The following is a 27,271-nucleotide window of genomic DNA, read 5'->3' on the forward strand; positions in this document are numbered from 1 at the left end:
ATGACAGAAGCAGTAATGAGCTTGTACCTTGGGGTTTTACTCTTTCATACTCCTGCACTTTTGACATCTGCTCTGAGCAACGGTGCAAGTGTTTCAGTAGGTTTATTTGAAGTTCCTCCTCATTTTTAAGCCTCAGGCAGTGGCAAAATAAAAAAAAATTCCTTCAACAAGCTGGGCATGCTTGCTAAATATATGTATTTTTCCGCATACTTTGATTAGTTTGTGTTAAAATACATTATGCACTGTAAATACTTATTTTTTTTCCATTTTGCTTTCACTATGTTGTAGCTTCCCTCAAACCCACTTTTACGGATAAAGACAGTAAATAGAAAGCATACAGATCTTAGAGTAGCATCCAATAATATCGTAGACTTTTGCCTGAATACTGTAAACAGTGTTAAGTAGGTAAAGAGCAACAGGTATTTAGTACGGTAGCTACTTGATATACATGCTTTTGTATATGGCAAATTATAAACAAAGGTATGGGCAGAGACTCCAAATCCTTCGAAGCTCAGAGAAATTTCTGGAGAAAATCTTTGAGGGCTCTTTTAAGTATACAGACTTCACGAAAAATCAAATACAAGTCTCAGCTTTCTTTGTAAAGATCCAGCAACAACAACAGCACCTGCATAGTGGTTCAGGAGCACTCCCAGTGTTTAAACATAAAATACAATTTACTCCAAATTCCAGAAACATATGCAAGTCCTCAAATGAACAGTTAGCCTGTCTCAAGGACCAGCTGATCAGTTACGGGCATAATTAAGTAATAACAATGAGACCATGAGGCACGGTTTCATTATTATAATCTTTACACAAGAATAGAAGTACAACAAATGCTTACGGTTTAATCTTCCCTAGCCATCCTGCACATTGTACCTGCAATTAACATGAAATTGGGTGAAGGAACGGACTAACTAGATTGATGAATTTATAGTGGTACATTATAAATTTCTGAACCTCATCAAAAAATTAAACAACAAATCTTAATTTAGATTAAGGGAACGTTGAAAAGGAAAGAATCGGCATAATCAAATTTGGCCAAACTCCAATATGGCTAATTATATTCTGCATATGTAAAAGGCTCCTTTTCATTTAAATCAAAAACAGCTATTTTTATTCACTTCTTGTCCCTGGACGGTTCTGTAATGTTGATGGTGCCACTACAAAGGTTTTTGCATCATACCTCTACCACAAAGATGGCTGCATTTCAGTGCTGTGTGAAATGGTCTTTTATTTACCAGTGAGCTTATTTTGCCAATGTGGTAATGCAAAATTTTATTCCCAGTTCACCATTTGACTACAAGCTTTCAATCACTTGAAATGTACTAACTAAAACAGAACAAAATAATCAGCATTTTGTATCATCTATTTTCTAAAAGAAAATATTACCTTTCCCAGTGGCTACACACATTTGGATCCTCAAGATTCAAAGGTAAAGTTGTCCCCATCCAGTGGTATAGAAGTACAACAGGGAAGCCAAAAAAGCAGTTCAAATGAAGAACCATCGTTTCGAAAAGTTGATCTAGAAGAAAAATAATAACAACACATGACTGGTATCAGGCAAATGATAAAGGAGCTGAAACTATAGGTCCGTTATACTAGGAGATACATAAACCCAGGTGAGAGGATATAAAGTGACAGGTACGTCATGAGTGCACTGCGATTGCCTAGAAGCAGCAACAGCATGCCCATGCCAGCAGGCGACTTGAATTTGGTAGTTTCTCATAAATGGCAAGGCAGGGAATAAACGACACTTCGGGAGACACCGTTCTCCCATCAAACTGCAGGTAGCCAGGCTCGGTCTGTTCAGCGACGGCCTGTCCGTCCTAAACAACGGGCTCCAGTTTAAAACAAAGGCTGGCATTGGCTCAGGACGGTGGTGGGGCCCTGAACAAGGCTGGCCCCGGTGCAGGCTGGCTGCAGAAAGGCAGCGAGGCTGGGGGCAGACGGGCGCCAGAGGAACAGAAAGCAATATACAGGTGTCTCTCAGGCTGCATCTCTGTGCTTATTTTTTTAACGAAACTTCTAATTGAAATTAGACAGACACATGAATACTCAGCCCTTCGAGATGCTAAACGGCACCATTAGCAGGAGCAAAGCGTGCTCGAGATTTGCAAAAAGTGGCACAGCACCTTTTAATAACTACCTTATAATTCTCACGCAAGCCAGTTAATCAGGGGAAGGATTCAAATGACTTTGCTTTAAATCGTTAACAGCATCGCATCGCATTCTACGTTGTTCCTGCCCTTTTTAAGTTGAATTCCCAATACAGTTGGCATAAATACCCCGTCCTGTGCCAGTTGTACAATTACCAAACAGAACAATCATTCTGCTCATCAAAAAAGTTATTATAATAACATAAAACCCTAAAAGGCTATCCTAATACTTTGACTAGGTCTATCTCTTTTTTAAAGCAAATGGTTTTAATTTGCATATTGAAACGCTTTTAGTCTAACCTGCCATCAATCCATGAAATGCCAGAATGAACACTGGTAAAGGGTAATTTTTTTGTAACAACTTAAGCTATACTACTTTCCTCTCAGTGAACATCTGACCCTATGTCTTTATTTTTACACAATTTTTAACCCTATACAGCTTCTGAGGATCAGGGAAAAAAAATCTGAGATCGCTGAAACTAATTTGTAGTAAATAATAAAATAAATTTCTAATCAATATGTTTATTTTGAAATAAAACAAATATTTTTAATACGTTAACCAGAAATAGAGATTTCTTACTTCAAATGTTATGAAACAGAATAAAGCAACACAAACAAACAGCTTATTTAAGAGAAGAAAGTTGACTGGACCATGAAAAAAAAGATGAAATAGTCTGACTTTCTTAAGAAGTCAATATAAAAAATTCACAAAAAGAAAATATATTTAAAATAGCTGATTTTTTAAAGAAATCATTAAGAACACAGAGACGATCCCATTTTGCTAAGTCCCTCTTGAAAACTCAGGGCTGCTGAAAAACATTTCATGCTCTGTAACCGTCGTAACCGTCTCTCTGCATGTACAAGGCACAGAACAGTAGTCAAAGTGCATTTGTTTAAAAAGGAATTAAAGCAGCTGTATTTTCAGTTAATATTTTAAGCAAAGTGGTGATTTGCCTCATTAAAAGCAGTCATTTCGATTATATGCTGACAGTATACTGCATTCCCTTATTTTATTTTAACATCAGTAACTTTCCTTTTGGATATATTTAACAAAACTTAAAATGTAAAAAAAAAAAAAAAAAAAGAATTCATTTGCATGAACCCCCTAGTGTAAAACTTGATTGCATTCCAGATCTTTTGCTTAATTATTAAGGAAAATCAAAACAGAAAATCAGTACAACTGATTAGCATTGCTAAAGTGTTTATATTAGCAATAAAAAACATGGATGACTCATTTAACTCTTGCTATCTACAGCTTGCACTGAAATATCCTGTTCAGAGATTCACTTTTCTTATTATATATTGCTTAAACTATTTCACACAATAATATACCAGTATCTTAACTAGCTACACATATATAGTATATGCAGTTTCAGTACTGAAAATGCTACCAGAGTATGCCTGCTGTATGTAAATTAGTGATTAGGAGATGTAAGAGGGAGTAGAGTGTCAAAGTTGGAACAGAAAGCTCATCTCACCTGCAAGATACTGTGTAATTTCTGTCTCCGATGTTGCAAACACATAAAGCTTTCTCCTGTGAGTGGCACAACTGACCTCAGTGAAAGAGAACTTCAAAGAGGCAAATGGTTCCCAAAATGCTCTCTACTATCCAGCAACATGTCTACATATACAGACAGAAACACCAAATTTTTCATACTGCACTTAAAACAGCACAGTTGCAAAACTGCTGGCTGAGATGGCAGTGACAAGACTGTGTGTAAGTCAGCAAAACATGTCTTCAAATCACTATGATTACTAACCACTCTGTACAACTCTTTCAATGCAAGTGAAGTCTCCAACTTCACGATCCCACATAATCCCAAATTAATTTATCCCAGCCTAAGGCATTTTACTGCCAGGTCTCCCCCCCCCCCCCCCCCCCACTGAAGTATACAACAGAATCATTATGTCTCGGTAGCAAACTACAATCTTATTGCCCCTTAACATTTCATGTTACTCCTACTGGAGGCAAAGACTTCAGGTTACAAAGGTGCATGATTCCTCTCACTGGAGCAGGATCTTTAAGGCAAGAACCGTGCGACGTGAGGTTAAGGTCTGTTTAACTCACAAACTCCTTCGTTTCCACAGATTTGGAGTCAGGCCCACGGTTTCAAAATGCAACAGGAAAGCCATGCAGCTGCATGAAGCAACAGTAGATTACTCCCCTACATTTATGTAATCTAATTAAAGAAATTTAGCTCATGATATGTTTATTAAATCAAATGGAGGTGTTAATAGTCATCAATAACAGTCATAATAAAACATTCAGCTGACAACCCCAAGGCATGTTATAATTACTAACAAGCATATTTTAAGATGCAGGTATAACAGGTGCGCAGGTATCCCAAAAACACACTCCCATAAATTACTGGTAATCCCCTAAATAATGGGAGCAAATACATGAAGTACATTTTTCTCTCTAGTAAGTAGAGGAAGAGCCTGTACGTGCACTGTATAAATACAGACTGTTAACCACTGTTACACATTATCTGACATTTGCAGGCATTTTCTCTGCGCGTACCAACAGTGTTGATAGTTTTGCACATTTTTGTTTCAGTGTTTTTTCCTAGAGTCCAGGATCAAAAGAAGAAAAAGAAGAAAAACAAATAAAAAGACAAAAAAAAATGCTTCTCCTATACGTACTGAAAACCAAGACTCGATTTCAAATGAATCTCTCAGCACTTCCAGAGCAGAGCCAGGAGTACAACTCGGCGCACACAGCTCCCCCCCACCCTAGTTTATGCTCTCTCTTCACAAAATGTAAATATTGGTGGAATCGGGGGAGTGAGGGAAGATAAAGCAATGCAAAACATAAAAGTAGTAAAGGTTGCTCAAGGCTGTGAAGAAATATTTTATGGTCAGCAAAACCAAGTGTTGCTGGTGAGTTAAGCAGGATTAGACCTGCATGAGCAACAGAGAATACTATGATACAGTTGCTAACATGACATAAAGGACCCGAGACCAAGGGAAATGCTGATGTAGCTCTTCCATTACTGTTGCAAAAGCATTTTTATCACTGCAACATAAAACATGCAGCAGAAACACGCCATTTAATTAGAAGAGGAACTTCAGGATTGCAAGATCTTTTTGTAGTCTGCCATCGTATCCCTAAGGTTTTAYAACGCTCATTTTGGTCCTTCTGCAATGATATGGCACAGGTATTTCAATTTGCTCTGGGCTGTAATGCCATGGAATGTTTTTAATTACATTTATAGTGCACTATCCTGCATATATGGCAAATGCTGTTTTTTTTTTTAAATCTTTCTTATATTCATCATACGTAAACTTTCAGACTGAATTTGTGAACTACACAGCCATCCCTGGAGCCTCCCTTGCAGGTCTCTTCTGCCCTTGCAACCTCCAAAGTAGGACAAAGCTGGCATAACAGACTCAGTGATTGCTACCAGCCAAAGGGCATGATGGCTCCAAATGAGATACAGACTTTTTGTACCATTTAAAGATTTTCTGGTGAAGAATTCCTTGGTTCTTCTCTTCACTTCCTACTCAGTGTTTTTCAAAACACTATACTGTTTTCACTCCTGAGGCTGAACTCCTTTAGCAGGGGCACAATTTGTTTATAAAATTATCTCTTAAACTCCTAGTGCCAGACAAAGCAAAATTTGAACTGACCTAATTTGGTCAATGATGATTAGTCTCACGTTAACTTCTGACTATGAAAAAAACTGATTGCTTTTATTGATTACATTAGAGAATTAATGGGTCAACAGCAGAAGGCTTTTTTCCTTTGAAAATTAGCCAGTCAGCTTGACGCTGTGTCACATGAAACCTCACTCACAAAACTCGTACAAACTAACCGGAACAGGAACGTTATCACACAGACCCTAGACTGGCTGAAGAGCTATAAACAAGGAAAATGCAAATAACCAGTAGTATGATTAAATTAAAAGGTAGTCCTCCTGTAGGAGACCAAAATCAGTGTTAGAATTGGATTTATAGAATAACTTGAATAGAATTTATAGAATAACTAGAATAATCAATGATCTGTAGAAAAGACATAAGCAACATACCACCGTTAAATTCACAAATGATATTAAGCTGAGCAGCACATCTGATAATATCAGCAGATAAAAAGGTAGAAAAATAACAAACTGAGATTCATGAAAATAATAATAAAAAAAAGGCTAGAAAGTAATCTAGAATAGAGACATTCAACAGAAGAAAGATACCTGTAAGGTAGCAATGTCTAGAGAGACCTAGAGTGATACTAGCCTGCAAACTTCATATGTGCCTGCAATACGGTTCAGCAGCTAAAAATCTTTCTTTTTTTTGAGCGGCAGATGCATCCCACCACAGGACAAAGGAGTAATGGTCCCTCTGGCTACAGCCCTTAAGACAAAAGATATGCTGTACTGTGCACAGTTTCAGAAAGATGAGAGCAAACTGGAGGGAATTCAAGAGAGACAAGCAGAATGGTTTTATTCAAGGAGCAGGTAGTTCATGGAATTATGAGCTGGGCGTAGAAAAGCAGGAGGAGGAACAGGATATGTCCTGACAAGAGGTGCTGCAAGGAGCCACCCCCAGAAGTGGTGACTGGTCTTTTCCTGGACCCTCCAAATATGTCACTCCAAAGGTGTCTCCCCCAGCTAGGGGCTCAGCTAGGGGCTCAAAAGAGATAAGTACATCTCATCTGGCAAAACTGAGACTTTGCTTGGCAAAAAAATGTCAAATCTGACCCTCTTAGCTTGTGCTTCTTTACTTACAAACCTTAGTGCTCGCCTGAACATGCACTAACTGACAGGTAGGCATGCCTTTAGCTATGCACTTACTGGCAACTTGACCTGGCTTGCTGCATTTGCTAAATATATGACCAGCCATAAAATGGAGTAACCCAGTCATAGAAGCCTCCCTGCCAAAACAGAGTATTAATTTCCTTATTTCACATGCTCGCACACAAAAGTAACAGCTCTTCCAGTTTTCCACTTCAGATATGTTTAGTCTTCTACTAAGCTTTTTCACATCGGAGATCTACCTGGATATGGCAGCCGATTATGCCAATTAAGAAAGCTTTAGGCCTACAAGACAAGGCAGATATGTTCCAGCCGTCCTTTCTCTAATGCCAGAAGGTGTCCCTTTCAGCTGCTCATAAATGGTTATATCGCAGAGACAGTCCCAAACTTGAGATGTTCATACAATGCTATTTTTTTTTCTCCAAGCACCATGTTATTAAGAAAAAACAAAACAGTAAGGAATTGCAGTTTTTCTTCAGTTTAAACAGCCCAGATTATTTTTATTTTTCTGTCTTTTTAATTAGCATCAGTTTCTAAGGAAGCAAGGCTTACATAATCATAGCATTTGTATATGTGTATATGCATCCTCATGTCCAGTAACTTGCAAATCCATTGGCCATTTCAAATAAATTTGACAGAGGAAGAAGTTTTGAAGTCATCAAGTTCCAGAGAATCCATTGAAAACCCACAAATCTGTAGGAGACCTGGCTTTATTGGTTACACAGCTCACGAAAATATCTGTTCTGGAAGCTATGACATCAGGATTTTGTAAGTAACAATATAATTTCACAGGCAGCATGTTTATGCTGTTCCTTCTAAAAATAAAAATAGTAATTATTTTATCCTAAGCATGATTTTAACCTAAAGCACCCACCTATTTTGGGGGAAGGCACTTACCTTCTAATTAAACATGAAAACTTTCCAGTGGAAGCCTGGAGACATCGGCAGGTGTCACACAGCACAGCATTTCACAAGAAGTGTCAAATAACTTCTCTTACTGCAATTATAAGGAAATTTCCATTTCCAGAATGAAATCAAGTAATTACGCAGGTTGGAGTCAACATGAGAAACAGCCTTAACTCTCAGAAAAGGCCAGCCTTGTACTAGCAGTGCCACCCCGTGCTGCAGCACGGTCCCAGGTGGCTGGGCCCCTGCAGCCCTGCACGCCCCAGCATCATGCTGTGGTGGAGACCCAGAAACACAGCGCTAATCCATCACCAGCACTAACTGGGTCCACCAGGACCAAGCACTTCCCTACAAGTCACTCATCAGTATCTTCTACAGCCTTTATTCTTACTGTAAAAGATCAGATGAGAGTTTCCCTAGGATCTTCTGGCCTGCTGAGAAGTGAAGCTCTCTTTGGTCTACAAAATTCACTTAGTGCCATGCAACCCACTCTCTGTACAGCAAGAGTTTCCATAGGCGGTAAGCCCGCAGGGATGATAAACTCGTTTATCAATCCCCTTCTCCTCCCTCAAATTAGTATTAAAAGGAGAGGGAAAGAAAGTTCAATGGAAGTCAAGTTTGTATGGGGCGAGGAGGCACGGCAAAGACAAATGCCAGCGTGCCAGATCCTTGGCAGATGGACTCATTATTATTCCTCTGAGGCAGGCTGCCAAACATCGCAAGTATGGGGTCATTCACTATAGCTGTCACCGTCCACTAAATCAGAGCTCTGTTCAGAAACAAAGAGAATTTTTTCAGGAAGACAACAAGTATTGGTCTCAAGCATACCAACTTTTGATAGTAGAAGTTACCTATAGCACGTGGACTGTATGCATAAGGACTATTTACGTGGGAAGTCTGCAGGATGAATGGTTAACAAACAAATCTTTTGGCTAACCTTGCTGTCCAGTTAGCTTCCACCCAGATGAAAAGTTACCAAATAAAGACAGTTAAAGCTGTCTAGAATCCAAACTAACTTATCTGAAAAGAACACTTTCAGAAGATGAAATGCCAACTAGAATACAAAGTCTGATATATCTTTTTTAGCACAAGAAACATTAAGTGAACCATATAAAATCATGTCAAGTAAATATATTTATTACCCATTTCTGATCTGGGTATTACAGGGGAATAATCCATTATTTGAACATTTGGCTCTCCTGACCAAAAGAAAAGAAAATTCTTCAGGATGCTTAATGTTCCTTTACTCCAAGCTAAATAATGAAAGAAGAGTACATGTGATTGGACAAAGAAGCTATATGTGGCACGAGGAGGAATAAACAAAAGAAAATTGTTCCTGAAGAGATTTATAATTAACCATTTTTGTAAACAGAGATCACTGAAAACCTTCACAGGCTGTCTCAGGGTCAAATTTTTAGGTAATGGAAGTCTGCAGCTTATCACTGAGGGAAAAATTTGGAATCCAGAGCAGGTTCCCTCCTCCCCAAATGGGTAAAAGGCATGCAGGAAACCTGGTTTTAGAAAGGCCACCCTTAACAGTCATGTCTTACTTTTTGTTAAGTTTGGGCAGATTTTCAGAGGGCAGAGTTTCCCAGCAGACTGCCTGTATGACAGCAGGCTATTTTTGCTTGCCTCAAGCAATGCTGAATGTCCGTTTTGCTTTTTTTTATTATTTTTTTTTTGCACTTGATAATGGCATATTGACACATCACCTCCGCAGCCATGTGTTGCCTTACCCACTAGGCAGACCTCTGAGCTCTTCCTCCTGCCCATGCCAGCCCCTCTTTCCACAGCTCCCTATGGTGCACTCCCCCCGCCACGGTCCCAGGGCCGCACAGCTGCCACATTTAATGTGCCCCGGCCACATTTTTGGAAGAAAATGGAGTAGGGACACAGGACAGGGTGCAGTCAGGGAAGACGTTGGAGCTGGCTGGGATGAGGCCACCAACATAACGAGCTGTGAGGGCCAGGGGCGAGACAGTGGGCACAAGCCTGCAGGGCTGCTGCATGCACGGCTGTGTGGACACACACCAAGAGCTTTCAGCCTATACACACACGGCACCTCTCAGCCCTGGGCATCTTTCCCAGGGCTGCTGTTGACAGTTAATTATAATGAAAGCAAATAAAATCCATTGTAAGAAAGGCTATAAGGTGCAGGGCTTGGTCCAGACATATCCACACACATGGACTCCTCCCCCCTCCTTTTATTATCAAATAATATATTTCATATAGGCCCCTCCACCTGTATATTAAGCCTAGTGTCATTTTAATGGTACCTGCCATGGACAGATGAAGGCTAGAACACTAGGGGGAAAAAATGGCCAGATGTACACGTTTAAGGAAAGTTATTTAAGTTATTTCTCACATTAGATGTTACTGGCATGTATGAGAACCTTTGTTTATTACAGAATAACAAGATTAAAAAAAAAAAAGCCCCCCAAAAGCCCTGTATCCAATTTTTAGCACAGTCCCTTAATCAGATAAAATCACCAGACATCTGAGGATACCCTTTCCAAAAGCAAATATGAGAAAGGGATATTGTACTTACAGATGCAACTGTGAAAACTTTGTGGTTGCTGACAAGTTGCCTGGGACAATCCTGTGGTTGCCTAAGCGCAGATTCCTTGCTTCCATTTCTGCGGAAATATTCATTTATGGTTTCACCCTCTCTTGACCGTAGCGGCTGTGAATCTTGTTTCTCTATCATCTCAAGTACCAGCTATATATGTAATATATCACTTCCAATTTTCTACCATTCTACAAAAGAGTACAATCACAGGTCTCGGACAATTCCTTTAGCTTCCTCTTCATTTTTGTACCCATTTCAAATGTCCCCTCCCTTCTTTAAATGTTTTTTACTTTCTTGTTTTTAACTTTTTTCAAAGACCTCCTCTATTTTTTTCCTTCCCCCACTATACACGTTCTTTCTCTCCACATACATTTCCCTCATACATTGGTCTTCTCCTTACCAGACACAGGCTCCATTACTACTGACAAAATCCTTCCGTCTGCAGTTCCCTACATTTATGACAGCCTTTCCCTGGACTCTTTCATTAAAAAACCACATATATAAACACCCTCATCTGTTTATATCTTCTAATTGTTAATAAATTGTCATAATTTGTGAACAAATTTGATGCTAACAGTGTTTCAGAACACTTAACTTCGTAAATCATCCAAGGAAATTCCATTTGCATAGAACGCACTAAACAAAAAGTTGTTATTCCCGTTCGCTCCTGTTTTCATGATTTAGACTGAGCATTTCACTCCTGTAAATTCTGATCACTGTGCTTTGTTACAGACTTCAATTTCCAAAGATCAGGGAAAAAAAATGCTAATTAACTCTGACGCCATCTTATTCCGACAATCTATGCAGCCTCTGAGCATTTCGATGTGTTGCTCATCAGCTTTTCTTTCCACCTCCAGCAATCTAGCTCAAAGCATCTATGATTCACTGCACAAGGTCCTCCCATGTCAAAGAAAATCCAAAACATACTGATAGAGGAACAGGGAATCCAGAAATGTTTTCATCCACATAATACTCATTAATTTCCTCCCTCTTCTATTCTGGCATTTGCAAGGGTTAGAATGGATAGCATTCCTTCATTTTGCCTCAAAGAGGAAAATGAAAGACTAGAATGCAAAACCAAAGAACATGGTTAATTCTAATTTTTTAGACAAAACCACAGTTAAAGGGACAAACTCTATTCCCGTTGAAGTCCAAAGGAATTCTGCCCTGAACAGCTTGCAGTGAGACTACACACTGTGACCCGATGAAGCCATCCTAGAGAATGAGCACCATATAGGACAGTGACGTTGTATAGCAAACTGGCTTAACAACACTGGGAGCTCCCTTCAGTGCATCTTTTGGGGTTGCTCCTAGCTGGAGTAAATGAAAAGAGCTCTCTAGACCACTACATGCTAGATCAAACCCATTTTCCCAACCATCCGTTTTATTTCTCACCCATTTTCCTCTTTCTCCTCACCACACTTAATATACCACCGCTAAAAGCCCTGGTAAGATGCCATCAAGTGATCCCATTGTGTGCATTTATACTGATGGCTGCTCTATCTTGTTGCTTTTGCCCCAGGGGAAAAGACTTAGTTTTATTCTGATTGTATGCCATTCATAATGCTTATGATCATCTGCAGTTCTGAAAACAACGCTCATATCTGTGAGCCTGCCTCTGTCTAAGCCCAGACCTTTCCTTACTAGCTTGTTTGATTTGCACTGCTTCTTGATATTACAGGCTGATGACTTGAATTGGTCTCATCTTCCTATCTGTGGCCTCTAATACCTGCAGACACATAATAATGTGAACAACTAGTTAGGGAGTAGCTGAACATTTAAAATATCTAAACTCAACACTTTTTTTCTTCTTTTAAAAATCATACAAAACACAACAACTTTGCTTGCAGGTGTGTAATTTTAGTGCTTAGTCTCCTTATCCAGTCAGCAGAGACAGAAATTCAGCTTGCCCAGAAATCTGGGACAATCTCTTGCATATTTGCACATGTACACATGCATGTACATGTACACATAGACACAGACTCACTATACTCTTAGCAAAGTAGTTGAAGGTGGAGGAAAGACATTGTGCTTTAGTGAATAAATATAAAACTCTACAAAATAAAACTGCTGCCAATACTAGTGATTGGTAGCAATAAAATATGTTCTTTCCAGCAATGACAAAGTAATCAACTTTGTATTTCATGCATAGTAACAGTCATTTCATATCAAAGTTTCCAGTTGTGATTTATATCAGTCTTAGTTTTCTCTTACCACAATTCCTTAAGACATCCCAAATCATTAAATGCTTTAATTAATTTCTTTTAATGATGAACCAGACTCTCCTTTAAAAAGAGTGCCTGGTTCATCATTAAAAGAAACTAATGAAGGCAATTGCCTTAGAAACTGTAGCAATCAAAAGACGACCTTTTGGGTTGTAATTAATATTTTTTTCAAGATAATTTCTCCTATTAAAATATGTTAATTTACTTTGGTTCCAGGTTATCTGAAACCTTCCTAAAAGTGCTATCTGGTGCTAATTCCTGCTGTAAGCAGTGTAATTTGAAACCAGAAGAATTGAGACTACATTTTTATTAACTTGAGCACAGGGCCCTAAATCCCCCAAATTATGATCCTTTAGGACACATGTTGCATTCTTTAAATCTGTATCTCTTTGTAGTACGGGATGTAAAGGGACAGCAGCAACATGACTGCATATCTGTCATTACAAAAATGGTCTATTCATAGCATCGTCTGATAAAGCACCTTTAGTAACAAGGCACCCTATTCAGAGATCTAATTTTTACAGGCATTTGTATGCCAAATTCAAAAAATCTCTATGATGGTGGGTTTAATGAGGTACTTTGTTATTCTCTGTAATAAAAATTAAAAGAGAGAGACAGAGTTCTTCAGCTTAATTGCCACATCTGTTATTAGGCACTTTACTGTGATTGACTGGAGAGTGTGTATCAGAGACTGTGCCAAAAAACAGGCAAACTTCGTAAGCAGACTTATAACTCATAGCTCAACTGGTATTAGCAGCATCTTTGTTACAAGTTCTACTGCTGCTCAGTTAAAACTACAGAAACATTGGCCTTGGTTCAATCATTCATAAAAAAAACAGATAGTGTGAGCAGTGTGTAATTTTTTTTAAATGGAAATTAAAAACATTGGCTACCTTCAGAAGAAACAAAATGGTCATTTGAATGCACATGTAAACACTTCTTAATTAATGAGACATATAAGCAATCCACAGTGCCAGTCAGGACAAAATTTCACATTCAGCAATACATCAAAGACCAACTGACAGGACAGTGAAAAACAGTGTAATATTTGTAAATGGATTGGACAGTGGTAAGGAAACTAAATAAATGAAAATGTATGTTGCTATTGTCAGCAAGGAAGATGGACAGGCCAGCTGCCATATTGCTTAAAACTACATCTTTTCATCCAGTAAAGAGCAAGGGATTATTTCACCTTCTTTACAGATTTTCTGCATTGCTCTAGAGAGCAAGAAGAAAGGTAGGAATGCATAGAAGAGCAACAAAAACTATCTATATCCATTGCATCCGCTCTTGAAAGGTGGAAGGATGCCATCCCGTTGAAAGCCAAAGGAAAGCTGCCTACTGCAGGCCAGGGCAATAGAGAGATGCTTCATCCAACCCAACCTGTCAACTGCCTGGTGAGCTAGTTCATGAAAAAATCTTTTTTCTCTCTAGAGGGTAGTCTGGGACACTAATTCCCTCCTTCCAGGAGGGCAAGTGACCATTTTTTGGGAAGTCTCTTCCCTGCTGGGGGAGATGAGCCAGGGCAGATGCTTCTCTGCCATTCTCTGAAGGTCTTTGTTGTGCACTCAGGGAATCCAAGGCTGGTCCAAACTGCAAAGATTTCTAGCAAGGTTATGTGTGGTTCCCTGTCTCAGGGGTCTCTTCCCTCTCATGTCTTTCACAAGAACCTGATCTCCCTAAACCTCTCTTTAATTTAGCAAGAGATAGGATTCACTTACTTAAACACACTTACTTTTAGGTATACATTATGTAACAGTCTCACATATGGGTTTTTTTTTCAACATAAAACTGTAAGATCTACAACACTTTTTTCAATACCATAAGGCATTTTTGCTCTGAAGGCCACTATGAGTAACTACTCTGCATAGATAGAACACAAGGAATCTAAATACTTTATCTAATTTCATAAAACAAATCAGCTGCAGAGTTGGAAACAGAATTTAAGTCTTCTAATCTCTATTTGCAGTCTACCCTTAGGTCCCCACTGTCTCCAATTTTGCCACAGTGGCAATAACCATGTGCATAGCACATTAAGTGCATACCATGGGTGTCACAGCATTATTAGAATCCTGAAATGTATGTTTTGGGGTTTTAGACATTTACAAAGAATCGCCACACAGCATCACAATCGAGAATTTTTTTTTAACAGAATGAGGCCATGTCTGAAGAGGCCAACAATGCCCTCTTATCTATCTGCTTTTTCATTTCTTTATTTTTCCCATTAGTACTCTTGTTGCAAACTGCATGGAAGAAAAACACACACATAAGAAAACCTGGATGTACTAAACTTTGGTATTTCCCTGGAGATAGGCAATACAATAGCAAGCAGGTTAATTTTTGGAAGCATACTAAGAGAGTCCCACAGGAGGGGAAGAGGAAGCTTCAAGTACATTCTAGGATGCAGTCTCCAGAGATATTTCTGAATGCCACTAGACATTTTCAGAGTGACTGCAGTGTATTTCTACTTCACTCCAAAAAATTCCTACAAAGAATGAGAGGAGGAGAGCTAAGACTGCTTTGCATCTTCTCTCATTGCCAGAGGAGAAAGAGCATTTCCTCTCTGCATCCCAGTACTACTTTGCAAAACCAAAAAAACACCCCCACAAAAACAACACTAGTTTCTGAAGTTGATCCACTGCCAAAATAGAAGCGAAGTTGTAAAAGGGTGGGGTACGCATAGAAAGGCTGACAGTCTGCAAAGTCACAAAGTATTCTTAAAATATTCTTAAATATTTTAGGAGTGCAGACCATAACCCCAAATTTGGATGTTTATCCAAATTACTGCATCCTTTGAGGTTTGCTCATCATGAACACGCATCTTGACTGTTGTTATTCAGACATAATGCAAATTGACAAGAACTGCTGTTGAGCAGGAAAGAGTGGAACGTATCTTAAAGTTCATTAAAGTTGCAGAGGAGCAATATTGTTTCAGTGCGGAGATGAAGTCTCCTGACTCCCTGAAGTGGGTTCCAGGGATGGAAAAAATCTACTGACAGCAGCAGGGATGCTAAAAGCAAGGAAGTATCTCTTTTGCTGTGATTTTGTTTTGTTTTTCAGTAATTACTCACTAAGTTTTCTTACACAATAATTAAAAATATACTCTTTGTGGGTGCCTTTAATCCAAAACAATACTAAAGCATGAAGTGCACTAATGCTGCTACGTATTTTCAGCAGAGTTCATTACAGAGTTGGAAATTCAGCTTTTTTATTTTGTGATCTATCAGAAGAGACCAATTGTTTTGGCTTTGGAAGTGGCTTTGGGATATCTGGACGACACAGTTGCATGGGGCTCACACAGTCTATACAGCGCATTACCTAGGCACAAGGGGATCTGTGTTTGTGTGCCTTACCCTGCTCACTCCRTAACTCTGCTGATTTCACTTGAATTATTCCTGGTTTACTCAATGCAAGTCAGAAAACCAGGCCCACAGCCTCTGTTCTTATTTCTTTAATCTAAAAGAAATAAAAATAGCCAAGAATAAAAACACCCCACTCCTTCCACACAGCATAAATTGTCATGAAATCTAGCCCTCAATTTAAAACACGCATTTCAATCTCACTGGCAGGTATCCTTCAGAAACAGTTGTTATTTACAATATCTGTCTGGAGAGGAAGAAAAAAAAAAAGATTAAAAGATCAAGTTACTCTTTGCTTCCAAACAAGCCAGGCCACAGCTGTACGTCAGATTCGGAGCAACTGTTCTACACGCACACAACAAGGCTCTGTCTTCCCACAGGGTTTACTCAGGTCATCCGCATGTGGCGCGGATTAAAGGAGCACTAAAGCTCCATTATAAAGTGGGCTAAACAGCGAGTTAATGCACCAAACTTTGGTGCCACTGGTAAATTCCTCCATCTGACACTGTCTTGCAAGAGGTCTCCCCGGCTGCATGGGGGAGCAGTGCCCCATCGCTCCTCTCCCATGCCCCTGGGGGGAAAAAGGCCCAGACTGGTTTTTCAGCCTTTACATTTGTACTCATCTAAATAGAAAGAATTAGGAGGGAAGTCTATCAAGAAGGAGGATTTTTTGGAGATGGAGAAGAAGGAATACTTAAAGACTACCTAAGACATAGTCTGTGATCATTATATTAATAGAGTAACAGAACTAGAGAGCTTGTACAAATTATGTAATTTTCTTTAGAAATACCATTCTCAAAATTGAAGACAGAGGAAGATGCAGTCTCCTCACGGAAAAACTGCGTAAGATGGCGCAGAGGCTCCTCTTACAGAGACACTTCCTAAATTTCCCAGGCGAGCAGTGCTCCTACTTCCACAGGGGCCAGCAGTGCCTAGCAGCCAGGGCCTCCCACGCAGTGCTGGGCTCCCCTCCCCATGGCACGGCCCTCGCACCCTGCTGAGGGTTGATGTCCTCCCAGCTCATCCCTGCTCTCAGCACCTTGCTCCTACCGGAGGGGACCACAGAGAGGCCTATGACTGAAGCCCAAGAAAAAGGGAAATGATGCCGAAGGTGCTCTGAAAGGGACAGATGGGAGACTTGCCAGTCCCATTGCATTTGGCAGACCATTAGCCTCACTACACCCCAGTAGATGCATCAGTTAGCTAGAGAGAGCGGCAAAGCTCGCATGTGCAATGTGCTTCAGAGAGCCAGTGTTGGCTGGACTGGGGAGCAAGCTTTGCTCCTAGACCTCTTGTTCATAAACACAACCTTGAGAAACTGCAAAGAGTTAAATATTTTGTCTTTCTAGATCATACGCAGAAGATTACCTCACGCACAAAGTGGTGGCAGCAGCCTAGCCACAGGTGCTTAGTGCTGGCAGATAGGTCAGTATTTAGACAAAATTCAATTTTCCAAAATTCTTATGCATACAAAGCAATTATCTAGTTAAACAAAATCTACTATAGTAATAATTGTGCACTGCAGCCTACGAAACACTCTTCAACCATAGTATCGCCAAAACTCGCTCCAAAGGGTGAAGGAATACCACTCCCCAGGAATGACGGCACTGGTCATTTGTTCCACCTCTCCTCCATAGTCCCCAACCAAAGCGCAGTCAAACTTGGATAGCTATTAATTACTTCTTAACTATTTCCCTTGTCCCATCTCTAAGTATGAAACCTCTGTCAAGGAGAGGGGACAAGGAAGAAGCAGTAGGGGTTATGCAATCTCTGATGGAAGAATCTTCCAGGACTTATGGATATTCACTTAATGCAAAGCCCATGAGAGAGGAGTCCAGAAGTAGCATTGCAAGATTTGGGGCAAATAGGAAGATGGTATCTTATCAGAAATGAGACAATGGGACTCCCATTTTAGAGGCTACAAAAACTCTGTTTAGGCTTAAGTGTCTGTTTAGTCTTTTTACACTTAACCAGATTTTCCACAGAAGTAAGAGATACTCTAGAAAGGATACAAACTGAGAATATTAGTGCACCCTAACAAGAGAATTGTTGAACACAATTGATTCAATGCTTCAAAAAGATTTCACGGAAAGATGGGAAGGAGTTTAGTTTCCTGAGAGTCTCCTAGCTGCAATATAAAAATGAAGATTTCAAGACTTTCAAAGTTCCCTGTATTTTTGATGTCACACAATACGGTAATTTAGACACTTTCAGTATGTCAGAAAATACCAACTGACTGGACTGGAGGACCTGACCGCATCAAGCAGGACTGTGGGAGCTCATGTCAGGAGAGCTAGTGATGCCCATACCAAATTGCAAACGACAAGCAAGAATCATACAGCACCATCTCAACTTTATGCCCTACCCATAATTTTTAAAATACAGTCAAGTGTCCTAGTCTTTTGTGGTCCCAGTCACAAACATGGTACAAGCAGATGTGATCTGAACAGTAAAACATACTTTGGACATGAGTTCATTTGTCCAAATCTAAATGCCACTATTTGGAAATAACTTCCTTCAGTTGAATAAAAAGGCTACATAAGAAACCGTGGATTTCAGAATCCAGAGGCTGTTTGCTTTGCTATCTTTAGGAGAGGGACAATTTCCTGTTTCATGTGACATGGATTTTTTAAGACATTAGTAGACATTATAACTGAAAGGGTTCTTATGCACAAAAAAGTAACTATGGATAATTAAAATCCATTGCAGTACTAAGGCTGTGCTGTGGTCTACAAACATTCTGTAACTACAGCCCAGACAGAGATCACAAGCGTCATTTCCATAGTGCTTGCAAGAGGAAAGCAAAGCCTCCCTTCTATGCAGCCTGGCACCCTTCTAACACAATTTAAAAAAAATGATTACTGATCTTTTTCTTGAGGACTGCTTGAAAAAACAGTCTGTCTAACCCAGCTCTACCCTTGGGAAACATTTATTCACCTAACTTACTTGGCTGTGYTCTGCCAGTGCGATTGCTCTTCCCAGAAGGTTTCTCTAACCAATGGAACGAATTTCTTTCATCAACAGCTTGATCTCTCTCTGACACCAGCTGGGCAGTACCCTCACTATTTTCTCTCCATTAAGAAGATTTACCAAAACATACAATTTAAACCTTGGAGGAAGGAGCTGGTCAGGAGCCAAATTATGCCAGCCTCAGTCCTCAAAGCCAAACACTTCCTAGTATTTTCCCAGGAGTGGTGAGATGCTGCACTGTCCCTCAGGCACTCCAAAGTCAAAGAAAGTAAAACCACCATCCCAAGCATCAGGCCAAAATCGGTTGGGATTTTTATTGTCATGTAAACTTCAGACAAAAATCATTAAGCTAATTAATTTTGACCCTCAATCACAACAACTTGGCACAAAGAGCAGTTTGTGAGCGGAAGTGCGGAGCCCATACGGATCCTGCAAGCACTCCTGAGGGTCGTGTCATCGGAGTCAGCGAAGGGCTTGCTGCTGGCAGCAGTGAGCACACAGCTGGATGAAGTGGGAACACAGCCTGGCCCTTTACTTGTGCAGATGGAAGTGACAAAATCATCAGTGCTTAAGGCACTTATGTCACGTAAATTCAAACAGAACTATCTGCATACAATGTTTTCTGATGTATCATTTTTACAACAAATGCAAAATACAGCCTAATGTTCTTCAGCTTAATTTTTGCTAACACGAAATTCTTAATATAGGCGTAAGTAATTTTGGTGACTGCCTCTTCCGAAAGTATAGACAAAAGTCCTCCACAAGAAGCCTAATGACAGAGACTGAATAAATAACAAGATGAATTATTTAATACAATTCTGTTACCAATTGCAAAAAATGCTTTCTGATTTCTCTTACCACCTCAAAAGCTTCTCTAAACTAAAATATTCACTAGGAAAGTGTAAACAAAGTGGGGAAAAATGTGTCACTATAAACAAAACACCTGCAGAATACGAAGTAATTTTGTATCTTGAACTTCTGTATTCAAAAAGTATAGCAACGGTCACAGCAAAATGAAAAAGTGTATGTGGACCTTTAGTGAAATTAAAGGAAATTAACTCACTGTGCCTCAATTTTATACTAGTACAACATGTCAACAAACAAAAGGGCAAAGACCTCTCTGTAAATCACATTTCCCTTAAGCGTTTAGGAGCAAGTGCCATTCAAAAGCAAAGACTAGATAGAGTTCTCAATCAGAATTAAAAAAAGGAAACATAGATAACATACGGTAGTAGCACAGAACAAGGTGAAAAGCCCTCTGCCCGGTGTCATCCCAAATGGTTCTGGTAGGCACCGGGTACCACCTCCCGTGCACCAGAGACCAGAATGCAGCCTTCAGGGCAGCAAAAGGGAAACAGTTATTTTTAAAAAAATATATTTCTAATTGAAGAGCTTTCCACTCCAACTCCTTTATCCTACTTTTTAAACAGATTTACACAGGTGATGCAAGGACACTGCCTTTGGGGCCAAGACTACCACAGCTTACAAGTTGTGAGGGACTCTTCTTCATGTATCAAGTGCTCTGATTCTTGCCTTGTGGTCTTGAACCTTTTGAAGAAGGTTTAAGTCACCAAAAAAAAAATGCTCCCCACTAATACACATAAGGATAATTTGAGCTTGAGTTCTGGTCATAACAAGTACATATTGACAGGCAAATGTGGTCCAAAATTTTGTAAACACTTTAGCGGAAACTATAACTCAATTATATAGGCTTGAAAGCACACTGTAGGAAACAATCTTGTAGCTGGAGGCAAAGGAGCTGAAAGACCTACTTGGTCTCTTGACATATACTGTCTTATTTTCACCATGTTTGCTCCCAATTCTACATCATCTATTATCTCCTGAACCCTGAGAGCAGATAAAAAAAAAAAAAGACATGCACAAACCTATCATATTATTTTGTAGCTACACTGTAACTGGACCCTGGCACACATGCATGCATATACACACACATAACATGTCTTTTCTTTTTCAATATGGAGCTGCTTCCAGCGTACTCTCGGGGCTACCAAGTTTAGTTTGACTATTGGCTTTGGGAGGATCTGACGCCGGCCAGCCATGGATAATGGCCTCTTTGTCTAGCTGTCACATGAACAGTGTTGTGTTACAATTATTGTCACTTCAGGCTTAAACTGCAAGGCATGCTTTCACACAAAACGTTTACTCTCAGGGCTCTTTTTGGCAGCACCCTGAGATCAAAACTGTTTTGCTCCTTTTTAGTTAGTCAGTTTGGCAACTTTGAAACTTTAAAAATAAGTTTACAAAATCTCTCATCCCAATCAACTGATTCTAAAACTTCTCTGTAGGTCACACCAAGAAAGAGGCAAGTAACATAAAATAGCCACCGTTTAAATCATTATGCATGAATCAAAACCAAATGCAAATGTTGAGCCACATGGTTAATAAAAATAGACTGCCATGGTACAAGAGGCCTGAATGAAGCCAACAAGAGCAAAAACATAGAAATAAGTTGGATAGCCATGCTTAGTTCCCCCTTTGCAGTATGTGTGGTCATAAGCATACCACCATGGTAGTAAGATCTCCCTAAAAACAGTTTAGGAGAAGACATGTACCGCATCGCAGCTGCAAATTCCTCCTCCTTTGTTCTCTTAGCTAACCTTACTATTTCGGCTGTATCTATAATGCAAGGCAGATGCACCCTGCAGTCCTGATATTTAGATATGAATTATGACCACATCCCAATTGCATGTCAAAATGAGATTGCATTGTGCAGCTTCTCCTGGCGCCCATGGGCTCCCTGTGCAAGGAAACCCCAATGCACAGGCAGAGCAGAACCCAGGAAGCTTTCAAATAGGTACTGTGGGCAAGCACAGTAGCAGAACTGCAGCATATACCTGCCACGCAGTATTGCCATACCCCCCCCCCCCGCATGCTATGGCTGATAATCTCATTATTACTTTCCATAAGCCCTTTCTATAGCAAAGGATTTCATTCCAAATAGCAGTGGGGAACAGGAGAAAAACTAAGTCAAAGTTACCTCCACCTTGAATATATAGCTCAGAAAAGCATCTGCAAGATAAAATGTATACCAAAATATTTCTACAAAGTATGAGTAACTTAAAAGATAACAAAAATATTTATTTCTATTTAAATCATTTAAGCTCACTGAGCTCCATTGCCATGGATTGCCGATGAGACTCTCTCATAAGAAAGTTCCCAAATTACAAAAACAAGATTTCTGCAAAGAAGTTTCAAAACATGCTGTGAATGTGATGAACTGATTGAGACTCTCCACAGATGTGTTTGTTTTCATTAATGCAAAATCTTCTCACAGGGCTAAGACCTAGATATGTGAAGAACTACATCCCATTGCCTGGTCTCTCTCAAGTATTTGGTGCTGCACATATTTCCCTTGTGCAATTACATATGCAATGAAGTGCTACTCGCTTTGGAGAGGACAAACAGAACCTGCCCCTAAAGGAGATAAGTGTGACTCGGCAAGAACTCATAGCATAATGTTTGCAATGTATGCAGAACTTTAAAAAGACAATGTCTTCTTTCAGAAAAAATTGGCAATACGCATCAAAAAACAAACTACTTTTTTTTTTTTTTTAAGTTTCCTGTCTGGTTCAGTCTTCTTTCCTTTGCAGTCCCCTATTAAAGCAACATATAAGCTCTTCTGCTGAACTCAGATTCAATAACCATCCTGCTATTGCTCATTGACCTGTCAGCTGCCTTAAACACAATCCATCACCCTCTTTGTTTTGATCATGTTTTCTTTCTTTAGCTGCCATGACCTCTCTGTTCTTTACCTCTTCTGTCGCCCCTTCAAGCACATCCTCCCAAAAGTCCTCTTGATGCACACCGCAACCCTCAGGCTGGTGGTGCTCACAAGCAGAGCCACCAGGCCAGGGAACTGGTCCCTCGTCTCTCACCTGGGCAATGCCACCCACAAATACAAACCCCACCTTCTGTATTCCTCTAAGGTCATTATTCCTCTACAGTCCCATATTATTTCATTTACCTCTCCCTGGAACATGAGTTTCAGTCCGCTGCAGCCATACTACTCTCCTCCCTTCTGCGTGCCTTCCCTGTCAGTGTGGACCACCATCCTTTTAGTCCCTCAGGCCAGTAACAGGTGAATCATCTCTGACTTAGCTCCTTCTCTGAGTACTCACACATTCAGACTTCAAATCTTCCAATTATTTCCTGCAAATATCCAAATTACGGCTTTATATCCACACACATAAAAGTCTTACCTACTCTGTCACCCATTTTGCTACTGCAGTTTCTTTTTCACTGTTCAGTAACTTGACTGATGCCTTTTCATGTACTTTCAGAAGTCTCCTACAAAGATTATCTTATTTTCATGTGACAACATGTCAGTTATTTCACTGGCCACACTATATCAATTGCTTTCTGTTTTCAAATCCTATGTCTTTCACGGCACCTTCCCATTTCCCTCTCACTTGTCGTCAAGAAGTGGACTCTTTCTTTGGCAGAACCATGATACCAGCCCTCATTGGTAACATACTAATTTTTCAAACAAGTATGTTGGTGCTGACTCCTATTTGAAGCCTCCTGCTTGGCAGAAACAACCTGGTAACACTTGAAAAGCCCTGGCATTAAACTCTTAACATTTTCATTTCTATGATTTTTGTGAATAGTAATACAACAGTAGCTTGACAGCTGTTTTCATGATTTCATTGTCCTTCCCTCTTTCTATTGTATTTTGTCTTAAATTTTAGACTATAAAGTCCTTAAGGTGGGATCATTGTTGAGCTTGTTCATGCTATTGATTTGGCTGTTTGCACAACTCCTGTAACTGGAGTGGTGGGACACTACAGCAGTACCACAGCTGTTAGCAGTCCTAGCGTTTCTGCTGTAAACAGAACATACATTAATATAAAGTCTTCATACTCAAGCTACTTTGCAAGAGTTAACTTGCATCTTTGTGTTCTGTAAAAAGAATTCAGCAGCATTAGAAGAACTCTTTTACAGCAATAGAAAAAAGTTTAATCATCTTTCCTGAGGTCACAYAGTGAGTCAGGGTCAAAGTTAAAATTATACTTTCTGATTCCCAGGTCCATACTCTCTCACTGTGTCGCACATCAAAAGGGCTCAGAATTAATATCTCATTGCTGCCTATGGACTAATTTCTTTGATAATCAGATACAAAACACAGATAAAACATGAAAGGCTGCCTGCCTACATTTTAATATAAACCTAATGTCTACATCCAAAGGAATGAACCTTAAACCCTTACACAGGCAAAACATCAATTAGAGACCAGACAGTCTGAATGAGCTAATTAACAGGAACGCTGACACAATCAATAAAACTGTTCTAGTAAAGACAATCCCACCCCCCAGAATACTCTTCCTATTTTTCTGACAGGTGGCTTCGATGGTACATACTTTTTTCATCAGAAAAATATTTAGAAGAATCTGTGTCTAGATACTCTCATAGGCGAAAAAAGAATGTAGTTATATTTAAGCTTATGATATACTGATTCTAATATGTATTTCAAAATGTTGAAGGCAAACATAAGAACCAGCTACTGAGAGACTAATCTTTGAAAAATATTAAAAATCAGGGTCAAATTCTATTAGGCTTGCTGACAATGAGTCAGTAACAGCTACTAAATAGTGCAATCTGGTGCCACTGGGATCATTCATCGAGTGAGGTACTGCTTAACAGAAATAAGGATGTAAGAACCTTGTCCATAATTCCATTACTCCATTTCATTCCAAACCTAAAAAAAGGTTTATAAAGGATTTTTATCACTAAATAGTGTATTTCATTACAAAAAATGAGCACGCTGAACCACATCAATGTTATGGTGTTTTCTACAGAAAAAAATGAACCTATCTCAGTTTTTGACTAAAATTGTAGCACATATGCAAAGAACCTGTTTTTCCCCCTTCTCAGAAACTACTTACTTTCCCTAATGAAAAGAAGTGCAAATGCCTAGACAACAAAAAGGTATGTAGAGGCATGGTGCAAAACTCCTGCCAAGTAATCTGAATATAAATTCAAGAAACCCTTACCAGCTGCAGTCAAAAGCCCACTCCAAACTCTGTTAGATGTTAATCAAACTTAAATATGTTAATGCATGGTTCCCGTGTTCTTTGCATAGCTGAGTTAACCGCTTTTGTTAAACTGCATTTGCTTCCCTAGACATATGCCCTCATTTATTAGAATAGATCCTTTTGTGAAAAACGTGGTTAAGAAAGTTCCTGACAGACTGCTCATTAGGCCAAACTTTTCTGTTTACCTGCAAGTCAGGAACAGCACGTTCACCACTATCAGCCCCGCACGCCCTCCTCCCAACATTCGTGCTCTGAGGAAATGATCCCACGCTCCTAATTACATTTTAAGTGCAGGCATTAGCCGTGCATAATTTAGCTAGAGCAGCTCCACTAGGGAAGCAACGGTAAGACTTATGGAATAGGCAGGGCTAGGACATCTTTGCTGTCCCCGTCTTTAAGGCAAAGGCGGCTCAGTTTCTGCCCCTGGCGTCTATGGCGAATCAAAGCTAGCACGGTCACAGCATAGCCCCTGAAGAGCAGACTCTGGACCTTTTCACCACCTGATACTCAACACACATCAACTCTGATAAGCGGTTTCAAGGGAAATTACACAGATACAACCAGCTCACCTCACACAGGTCACTGAGCAGCCAGCAGGTGAGAAGCTTTTGCAAGATACGGATTTGAATCAGTGAGCTAGAAGTAGAAAATTCAATCCATCTCAATCCTGTGAACTGCTCAGCTTCTACCTGAGACTTATTTCAACCTGTAAGACTGCACACTCACAACTGCACCTTTAAAGGAGAGGAGTTCAATACCATGCTCTCTCCAGAGCATTATCATCAACCAGTACTACCACGATACAACTAATCCACCTCTTGTGGGAGGGACCTGCATTTAAATTTGATTGTACAACAAGGACATGTGGTGATTACAGTTGTTTTTGTAAGAAAAATAAAATAAATTTTACTAGATAACATCCCACATTTTGAAGCGGAGCATGAGCATGAGTTATATGAGCAAACACAGAGAAATTTGGGTGTAAATTACATTGGTTGTCCAGCTTATTAAGAAATTCTGGAGCACATCCGCCTAGCTGGCATTTCTGACCTGAGATGGAAAACAAAACCAGGCTTCCTAACTCCATTTCATTTGCAGTGTCATTGAGTAGCAACTGATATAGATAATTTGCCCACCCAGGCTGCTACTTTTCTAAATTCTGTTTCCAGCTCAGACAGTTGCACGCCCTTCTGCACTGTTATAAGAAAGTACATAGCTAATTACGTATGCTTTCCTCCCATTATTGTGTTATAGGGCACAAACGCCATTTAGCGGTGCTGACTGAAGCCAGCCTGCAGTTTCAGTCTCGCATCAGACACGCTGCTCAGTCAAAGCATCTAAGACTTTTCAGCGTAGGTCAGTAGCTGGGAAACAAATTTCACTCTCCAGGCTTGTTTTTTTTTTTTCCCCCAAGTTGCTGGACACTAACATTTTTCCTAAACAAAGTCATCATGTTAGTCTGCTTTCCAAATTGTTGCTGCCAAAGCTGAGTTAAAAACCTAAGAAAACATGCCACGAAATGTCTTCAGTACTGATGGCATATTCCAAACTGAGTTTTTAAACCTCCCCTATAATCAAAAGTACATACCTGATGGAAAAGCTGTAAGTGATACACGAAGCACATGCCTGCTTTGACTACCTGGAAGTACTCAATGATTGGCAAGCAAAATTTAAGTCATTTGTAAGCTTACAAATGAAATTGTATTCCCAGATCATTCAAGGAAAGGCGGCTGCAGTTTTTTCCCCTAACTTTTCCCCAGTTTGAGCCTATTTCTTGGCTGAAACAAAAATAGGAACTATTTACACCGCAAGGATCATAGCCAAAAAGAAAACCCGTACAGGATACTACCACACAACTGAGAGTTTTCCTAGGCAGCTTGTGCTGAAAGACGTACGCTGGACTGAAGTCAAGTTATTAAACAGATGGGCGTTTTCACGTGCAGCTGAAGCCTATTTACATGCAGGCACAAACACTGCTCTCAGTATAGACACCTTTAGGTCCGCTCTGCGTTTAGGACGAGCAAACGCTTCCCATGAACATGCACTGCAACCTTAAAAACCGCATCTTCCGGGCGAACCCCGCGCCCCACCGCGACCTCAACTTTGCGGAGGAAAGTGGGTTTCTCACCCACCCACCCGCGCGGCGGCGGCGGCGAAACGCGGGGGCGCCGCGACCCCCCGAAAGAAGCTCGCGGTGGCGCTCGGCCGGGCCGCGGAGGGAGCCGCGAGCAGCGCCGGGGGAAGGGCCGCGAGCCGCCGAGCCGGGACGCGGGGCCGGGGCCGCC

General features: G+C 40.1%; 1 protein-coding gene across 3 annotated transcripts in view; it reads right to left on the bottom strand.

Moving 5' to 3' along the window:
* Window positions 1-27,271, bottom strand: part of MEGF10 (multiple EGF like domains 10) — a 104,952-nt gene that overhangs the window by 77,504 nt on the left and 177 nt on the right. For all 3 annotated transcript variants that reach the window (XM_026056983.1, XM_026056982.1, XM_026056984.1), the window contains exon 2: window positions 1,390-1,522. In XM_026056983.1, the coding sequence (XP_025912768.1) occupies window positions 1,390-1,505 (116 nt within the window). In that variant the 5' untranslated portion in view covers window positions 1,506-1,522. The remainder of the gene's footprint in view (window positions 1-1,389; window positions 1,523-27,271) is intronic.

This window comes from Apteryx rowi, unplaced genomic scaffold (genome assembly GCF_003343035.1).
Source record: "Apteryx rowi isolate R43461 unplaced genomic scaffold, aptRow1 scaffold_135, whole genome shotgun sequence".
NCBI lineage: Eukaryota > Metazoa > Chordata > Aves > Apterygiformes > Apterygidae > Apteryx > Apteryx rowi.